The 9,174-nt window shown below is 42.9% G+C and overlaps 1 protein-coding gene across 2 annotated transcripts in view; it reads right to left on the bottom strand.

Moving 5' to 3' along the window:
* Positions 1–2,790: 2,790 nt before the first annotated feature.
* The window catches only part of BOK (BCL2 family apoptosis regulator BOK), a 29,363-nt gene continuing 22,979 nt past the window's right edge, over positions 2,791–9,174 (bottom strand). Inside the window, exons 4-5 of one of the 2 annotated variants that reach the window (XM_035132959.2) lie at positions 6,470–6,633; positions 2,791–4,982 (exon numbers count right to left, since the gene is read on the bottom strand). In XM_035132959.2, the coding sequence (XP_034988850.1) occupies positions 4,845–4,982; positions 6,470–6,633 (302 nt within the window). In that variant the 3' untranslated portion in view covers positions 2,791–4,844. Of the gene's footprint in view, positions 5,148–6,469; positions 6,634–9,174 lie in introns of both variants that reach the window. The other variant, XM_035132960.2, reaches the window with a different exon arrangement.

Raw genomic sequence — 9,174 nt, 5'->3', positions numbered from 1 at the left:
TTCCTTCATGGCTTCATGTAATAACTTGAGCTTAACCAAAAGGTATGGGATAGAGCTAAAAAAAATTGCACTATCTTCCATTACAGCTTTGTGGTTTTTCCAGGCTGGAAGCTCCTTGCGTTACTCAGTCATTGCTTTTAGTGTGAGCTATATTGATTATTCATATTCTCAGGAAATACTCTGCTGTGTTCAGTAAACTATTCTACTGTGGTCTGTCCACCATGTAGTCAGGGTTCAGCCTGAGGAAGGAGCTTTGTCTTTAGAGAGAGCCATGGCAACGCGGCCACTCTAGAGAGCCCCATAGGAGCTGTGTGAGTGGATTTGCAAGGGAAACAAGAGACCAAGAGGGCACTGCCACCCTGTCTGTGCCAGTTGGTTCAGTTTGCCCAGTGGTAGTACAGTGGGGGAAAAAGGGGAAATTACAATTTGATGGCAATGTGTGGATCTTGATGGAGGCTTTGTGATTGCACATTAAAAGCCTTGTCTATTAAACATAGGTACAGTATGTTTAATAAATAGCATTGGAAACATTAAAACAATGGTAAAGTTTCTGCTGCCTTTTTTCTGCCTTTCCATTAAAAAGTGCCCATGGGAGGTTTACAACAATAAAATCCACAATTAAAAAAACACCAGCCCATATAACATAATAAGCAATGTCACAACAGAGTGGTATAAAATTATACAAGTCTAATAACATCCAGCTTCTTGGACTTTGCCCTCTGAAACTGGGTTTTATTTCCCTTTTCTTCCTCCTAGCAAAAGCTTTATTTTAGAAAAAGGATGTCATTCACCACAACCTCGTTGATTTATCTGATAACTGTTGTGGGAGACGGATGTTTGTGGTCTTACTACTGAGTATTTCACAATCTCATCTCAGGGTCACTCCCTTCCTCTTTCGACCCTCCCCACCCCCCATACCATGTCATATATGTAAAAGAGAAGGGAAACTGACATGGAATTGATGAAGGAACAATAGTGTAAATATTCAAAACTAGTTTGTTCCCAGTGTTGTATTATTTTAAGTTATTGGTTCCGTAAGCTAAGCACAATGCTCCCCAAATATCTGCTGATCATTATTACAGCTCCATTTATTAAGTACACACCAACAGCTTTAAATTAAGCATTTGATCCTTAGGGTGACTTTTTAAATGGGATTTTTCAGGCTCTGAATTCGAATAGATTACAGGGTTTTGTCGGGACATTTACTTTGCCCACTCTATATTAGATAATAATAATAATAATTTTATTTATACCCCACCCTCCCCAGCCAAGGCTGGGCTTAGTGTGGCTAACACCAAATATAAAACTAGTTAAAATACAACTCAACAACAAGACTAAATACATTAAAATTAAAATTAAAAATTAATTTTCTTATCATCCCATTCTTATTTCTTATCGTCCCACCATTTAAAGTGTTCTGCTATCTAATCTGCACTAGGCTTCACATAAACATGATAGATTAGCAGATAGAGTTAAGTCAATCACATGCCCCTTATGATAGCCTTCCTATAACTCTCAAGAGCCCATGTGGTGAGAAGTCTTATCTGTAAGCAAAGTCCTACACTGAACTGAAATGTCAGGATAGGGGTTGGGTTGCACTGCAGCAGGTCACACAGTGTCTGTGTGTGGTGTGATTTCCTTAGACACAACTCACCTTTTATGAATCTAGGCTGGCCAGAGTGAAGTGACCACTTTAGGCAGCATATGATGAACAGGATAAGCTCTCAGGCTTCTTTCCTGAACCCTGCAGTCATCCCTCTCTGTTGGGAGGACAGACATCCTTTCCAGAACTTTCTAATCTGCTTCCTTCATGTGGAGAACACAGTCTCATTGCCAGTGCTGAAGTGAAGCATACACACTATACTGTACTTTTAAAGGACGTTCTTTCAAATAATTCTGGACACTGGGCACTGTTAATGGGAATTGTGACTCTGTGAGGGGTAAACTGCAGTGCTCATAATTCTTTGAGGGAAATTGCTTTAAAGAGATTGTGCGTACACAGCCTGATTCAACTGCCTGTCCAGTCAGCTTCTGTACATAGAAGGGGAGGGTGCCTGTTTGTTCTTTGCCTCAGGCAGCAAAATGTTTTGGGCAGGCCCAGCAGTGAATGCCAGCATAACTGGCCAACTGCCACAGGGGGAAACATTTTGGTGTTGCTAAATCCAGTTAATCTTTCGTGGCCGTCAGCAGGAATAATCATACATTCCAATCACTTTATGCTCACTTAACAATTCTGGTACAATTGTGAGCAGGCACAGTATAGATTGAAAATGTGAGTGCTTGTTAAGTATTTAGAAGTTCAAAATATTGTGTTGCACGTCACCCCAATCTCCAAGTGGTGTGAGATTCCAGGGGTACCAGGCACACTTAACATGGTCTGTTTCTCCTTGGAACATAAAACACGGTAAATACTGTGGTGTCTATATGATGCATGGCTTGTTTACACATATATACCGTACAACCTGGACCTACATGGAGAGAGTGCAGAGCATTCACATTCCAAGAGGGCCCTGATCCTTCCATTGCTGCAGCCTCAGATTCCAAGAGACCCCCAAACCATTGTATCATACCCTCTCTGTAGCCTAAAACAGACTGCCCGTCTCGTGCTCTGACTTCCCCCTCCCCAGCTTGCAAAAGTGGCACTTTCCCTCCTGTTTGCTTTGCTCATCACCCAGATTAATTTTGCCCTTCCCTCCTGAAACTCTGGCCTTGGTCTCTACCTCTCACCTCAGGGAGGGGCTTTTTGTCTGGCTCAGAAAGTATCTGTTAATGACCTTCTTAATGGGTTAATAGTTTGACGATTATTAGCTTTGTTCCTCCAGTGACCCACCCTCTATTAGCTATGCCAGACAGAATCCAGCAGAGTTTAATCAGTCCTTGATTAATTCTAACTTTGACTAAATCCAGGAATTATGGGGGGGATTAGCACCCAGGAGTTTAGGGGATCCTTGCCCTCTCCAAACTTATAACAATAATGTGAGCATGATCTGTTATGCAAGCACAGCAGCCATTTGCAAATAGATCCCCATAGGACTTGGCAGAGCCCCTCCCTCCCAGTAACTGAGCACCTAGCTGACAAGGTCTTTACAAGGAATAGGAGGTCTGAGAGTGTGCTTCTCCTATCTACCTCCACCCCTCTCTCGTGTGGCAGGGGGTGAGCTGGGACAAGCCCTATAGCCGGTGACCTACACATACAACATCAGGGGAGAGGAGATGCAGCTTGGTATGTTGTCTGTGAACTTTCTCCCTGAGAATTAATGAGGACAACAGCATGAGCCAGACGAGAGGATTAGTAGCATACCTCAATTTTACCCTTTTCAGGTATGTAAAGAATGAAAAGACTGAATGACTCTTTTCCTGCTCCTGCAAGAGGTGACATGGAACTCCTACAACACATCCATGGTAAGATGTCACCGGGAGGTCATGGCCCTCATGGAAGGGAAATGTCAGAGTCCCCATGCTGTGGATTATGGCTGAATCATGTCTCTGCCTCTCCTACTTCTGCTTTTCCCATTTCTAGAAGCGCATGCAACAGCTTTATGTGCACAAGGGAGTGTGGGCAGGGGATGGATCTGTTAAATCAGTTCTCCTTTCCAAAGTTCCTTTTGGACTGCAAAGCCAGCTTCCCCACCCAGACTTCAGAACTGATGTGACCTTACTTTGCCAAGGCTGTGTAGTACGCATTATACTTTTAAAGCACGTTCGAAGCACAATCTTTCCCGCAAACCCTGGGCGCTAGGGTTGCTGGAAATTGTAACTATTTGAGGGGTTAAAATGCAGTGTCCAGGATTCGTGGAGTTAAAGAATGGCCATTGAATGGGCATAAAAGATATATATGCATACTGATCATGCAACAAAATATTCATTTGGCATTAATTTTGCCACAACAGTAACAATAGTCACACACTGTACATGATAAACACACAGTTGATACAATTTATTGATGTCTCTTTTTGCTCCCCTCATAAGATACAACATGCTCATGGGATTGCCTGCATTCCACATTAACTTCATGTTTTGGACAGAACAGAAATTGTGGTTAGAAAACTCCAAAAGTTGCTGCAGTTAAACATCTCTGAATTTTTCTTCCTCTTAAATGGAGGGTGGAAAATCTGTGGCCCTGCCCAATTTTTTTTCAGCAATGTTTTTATTTATTTTTGGTCTTACTTCCCTCATGTAAGCAAATTTTAACATGCAGCAGGTAAAAACAAAATAAAAAATTCCTTCCAGTAGTACCTTAGAGACCAACTACGTTTGTTATTGGTATAAGCTTTTGTGTGCATGCACACTTCTTCAGATACCTTCATGCACACGAAAGCTCATACCAATAACAATCTTAGTTGGTCTCTAAGGTGCTACTGGAAGGAATTTTTTAAATTTTGTTTCGACTATGGTAGACCAATGCGGCTGCCTACCTGTAACTAGAACTACCGGTATGTAGCAGGTAGTTATGTTATCCATGCTGAAAATCCCTCTCAGGCAGAGGCTGACAGAGCTGTAGTGACTTATGACAACTGCATATTTCAGGTGGTTACAGAAAACATCCATCTTACAACATTAGCCAGGGGCTCGAGGACACCAAGTTTAGGGAAGAGGGGAAGAATCTACTGACTGACTAAACAACAAAGGAGCCGTTGTCATTTTGCAAATGAAGGGGACAGCTTGCTTCTTAATAGCAACTCCAAGTAGGATTTCTTAAGTGTGTATGCATTCAAAAATGTGACACAATTTGAACGGGAGGAAAAGAATAAATAACTGAATGGCAAGTCCAACAGCCTCCCAAGCTTATGTAAAGAACCCCAGCCACTTAGAAAGCACAAAGGGCACTTGGCTGTAAGAAGTGATCAGGAGAAATGTTCCCCATTGCTGAAGAAAGAGTCTTTGCACTGAGGCAGCTGGGAAAGCCAGACAAGTGGAATGTACATTTGCCCAGCCCGTCTCTTCATCATCTCATTTCTTCCCCTTCTCTGTGCCAGCTGTGTCTGTGAGAAGGAGACGGGGTTTCAATAGGCAATTGGATGTTATCTTTCCGGTAAAAGCACAAAGAAGATGGCCTTCAGGAAGTGGCCAAAACTACAAATAGCAGCCACAAGCCAATGGGAGCGAAGGTTGGGATCAGTATTCACCACACATTTTGTAATGTCGGTCTAGGGGGAGAGAAAAAGAAAAACGGAGACCCAGAAATGTGCTGTCATCAATACAATGTTTCGCACTCACACAATCTGTGTTCTCACATGGTTCTCCAAATATTTCTAGTAGATGGCTTGGGAAGATTTCCCACCTTTCTCTGCAGGTCACCAGCCCTAAAATATTTCCCTACAGCCTTACTACCAGCAATATTACCACCACCGCTCTGTTTCCTAGTCATACTGAGACCCAAATTGCTGTGCATTTTAGCTGTTTAACACTGACAAAATGAATCATATTATTTTTTTCAGAAGTCCTCAGTATCATCCTTTTCCACCCTCCTTTCTAAAATAAAATGCTTCCTGTAAAGATTATACAGTAAGCATCGTCACTGCCTTTTTTCAGCTTTGTTCTTCATTTACTTGATCTGAATCACATACCCACAACAAACCCACTCAACATTACGGTTTTTTAGCCTGGACATGCTAAAAACCATAATGTGTGATGTGAAGGGCATGGGCACATGTCACATATCAAGCAAATGGCCAGGAGACCATCTCCCCCTCCCCCAGCATCCTTAGCAGCAGATGTGTCTGTCTGTCTCATAGCACATGCAGCAGGGGTCCTAAGCAATCCTGTGCTCATGCACCTCAAAGGGATGAAAACTGGATTCATAGCAAAGGTATTGGCAGGTCAGCAGCAAATGAGGTTAGTGGAATTGTGCCGGGAGCTTGATGGCAAATATAGTCAAGGTTGCTGCAGGTCAGTGGGAAAGCTTTGGGAGCGTAGAGCTAGTATAATCAGGATCACTGCAGGGCAAAGGTGGATTGGCAAAGCTATAGCTAAGGGAGTGAAGTAAAGCATCAGCTCTGCTCTGAGAGATGTCAACTCTCTCAAGTTCCTCCCTCCATCAAATGTCCCTGGCAGCAGCCATTACATCAGGCTACAGCCTAGGGAGAAAAAAGAAGCAGGACCACATCGCTAGTTCGACCAGCAATTTGTGGCTCCTCCTCTCCTTGATCTGCTACCATTCCAGCTGGTCATTGTAATGAAGAGCCAATGCCTATTTGCTTTTTGTCCCTTCTCTCTACCCCTCCATCCACACATCCTTGTTTTCCTTTTGTGCTATGTTCTTTAGATTGTAAAAATGAGGGCAAGGGCTTATTATTGATCTTGCTGCTCCAGGAGACAGGGTAAAAATGCTTAAAATAAGTACACATAGGTCCATAAATGGGAATTCTATCCAGTATTTAGCTGCATTATACCTAATGAGACCATTCTGTTTTTATTCATGTCAGTAATGTGTCCGTAACTTGCACATTCGCTCTTTAGAAAAGCTTACCCAGCCTCCTCTCCTCTTCATCCACGTCACCAAAGTCTTGCGTACAAATTCTCCCAGGCAATCCACAATGGTATGGACCATGGCTGGCTGGGCGTGTCTTACACAGTCCACAGCAAGGCCTGCTGCCACGGCATAGAGAGACACTACTTTACCCCACGTTATGCCTGCAGGAAGAAGAGGAGGGGAGAAGAATTTCAGCATACGATTGTCACAAAACTGGTGGGAGAAAGGGCCTCACCCCAGCCCCAAACTCTAGCCACTATGCCACTAAACCAGATGCTCTACTACTACCGGTAAGCTCTGGCCTCCCTTGCCTTCCAATGCTACATGCCTGGATGGCCTCAGTTTTGAGAATGGATAGCATCATCTGACACCCTGAAGTGGTTGGTTGATAAGAGACAATGTCTGAGGTAGTAAATTATTGTAGTGGTTGTGTGGAATGGATGGTGAATGAGATTGGGCCAGTAGCTGTATGAATAACGTGCATTATGCCTCGTAATGTTCCCTGACTTTTTTATATTGATAATCTTGTTTATGTATATGGATGCTATTTATGTATTTGTTTTGTTTTTGTGTAAGCCACTTGACATGGTTTTTATTGAGATTATATTACATTTAGGTAGTTTTTTATCGATCGCAAACCGCTTCAAGATCTTTAGATAGCGAGAAGGCTATAAATGAAAATTATAAATAAATAAAGATGAACAGCATCAGCCTGCCCTGACTCATGCATCTGGCAAGGATTGATACGCAACCCAGCACAGGCTGCCTGATGGGACCATCCACCCGGCTGGCTTCTCCTCCTAAATTCAAGAGCATCCAGGAGCACAAACCCTTACCTAGGACATTTCCTATCCTCTCTGTGAAGTGCTACAAGACAGAGCTACCTTGGCCATAAAGTAAAGGTAAAGGGACCCCTGACCATTAGGTCCAGTCGTGACTGACTCTGGGGTTGCAGCGCTCATCTCGGGTTATTGGCCGAGGGAGCCAGTGTACAGCTTCCAGGTCATGTGGCCAGCATAACTAAGTCGCTTCTGGCGAACCAGAGCAGCACACGGAAACACCGTTTACCTTCCTGCTTGGAGCGGTACCTATTTATCTACTTGCACTTTGACGTGCTTTCGAACTGCTAGGTTGGCAGGAGCTGGGACCCAGCAATGGGAGCTCACCCCGTCGCAGGGATTCGAACCGCTCACCTTCTGATAAGCAAACCCTAGGCTCTGTGGTTTAACCCACAAGCAAACAAAAAAGGCATCTTGGATACAAGTCCACGTTCTTAACTGTTTTAGGCATGGGAAACCTCCCATACAAGGAGAGTGTACAATAGAGGCATTTAAAATGTCACGAGGTTCTAGACCACACACTCTGATCAAAGCAATGTCATCATTCCTGCCCCTACACAGCCCAGTTCTGATTATGGTGATAAGATCCTTGAGCCGAATTAACTTGGTGTTCTCACAAAACCCAGCTGTTTTGTTTTTTACTAAAAAAAAAAGAGATCTAGGGAGGTATGTGGTATGATGCCTGAATACTGTATAGTCAATGTCTAGTTTGGTAGAAAAACACACAGAAATTCAAGATATTATCAGTTTTTCTTATTATCTACTGCCTGCACTCAGCAATGGTGAATGAGGTGCAGTATGTAGCAAGAGAGTGGAATGCTGATCAGTCAGTTAATCTGGCCTGCAGTGGAGCTTCCTGTCCAGAAATGTGCACCAGCTAGACAGAAGTGCCCTTTGGGGGCAATTCCAACCATTCCTACTAGAGCTAGTATGAAGTGCCCTCCTCCCTCATCCCTGATCATTGGCCATGCAGGTTGGAGCTGATGGGAGTTGCAGTTCCAAACATCTGGAGGGCACCAGTTTGGGGAAGGCTGGTCTACACAAAAAGAAGAGTGTCAACTGCTGCTCTCAAGAAACCAAACAAGGATACGTAGCTATGCAGGTTGGTGTTCCCAATGTGTTTCCAAAATATATATTTAATGCATGAAATATTTATAATCATTTTTGAAGGCTGCTCAAAAGCTCACGAAAGCAGAAGGGTTGTTTTGAGCAGCCTCAAGGCAGCTGTGTTTGTTTTCAAATGCAGGATATCTCATTTTATCCTGTTAAATATAAGCAGCACCCATTCTTTTTACAGAGTGTGCACCTGTTCCTTATTTTAGATTTTTAAAAAAATAAGCTTTACAGACTGGTTTTCAGCAGAGCCTCCATAACAGAATTCAATTTTTAAAAAATACAATAAAATTGTTTAACCAAACATTATGATCCCATAAATATGTACTAGGAGTAAGCTTCACTTAAATCTGTGGGACTTGCTTGTGAGTAAATCCATAAAGGACTGTGGCTCAAGACTGCTCCTGTGCTTTCACAACAAGAGAAGACAAAAAAGAGGTCTCTGATAACATGGTCCTTACAAACTCTGTCTCCTGTAAGCAGAATCCAAGTTCCTGGTTCTTGTTGTAAGATTTTTTTTAAAAAAGAAATGAAAATCCACACAATTTGTGGATACAAAATCTGAAGAAGTCAAGAAGGCCATGTGAATCTGGTCAATTTGCTTTAAAATGCAGACTAAATGAAATCCTCAAACATTGCCACCAACAAGTTATTTTGACAAAAACTTTAAGGGACTAGAGCAGAGGTTCCCAAATTGTGGTCCACAGACCACCAGTGGTCTGTGAGCATAGGAGTCAACTCATAGTGGCC

The sequence above is a fragment of the Zootoca vivipara genome, chromosome 5, assembly GCF_963506605.1.
Source record: "Zootoca vivipara chromosome 5, rZooViv1.1, whole genome shotgun sequence".
NCBI lineage: Eukaryota > Metazoa > Chordata > Lepidosauria > Squamata > Lacertidae > Zootoca > Zootoca vivipara.
The sequence above is the reverse complement of the archived record's forward strand: the minus strand, read 5'-3'. Positions and strand labels throughout refer to the sequence as shown.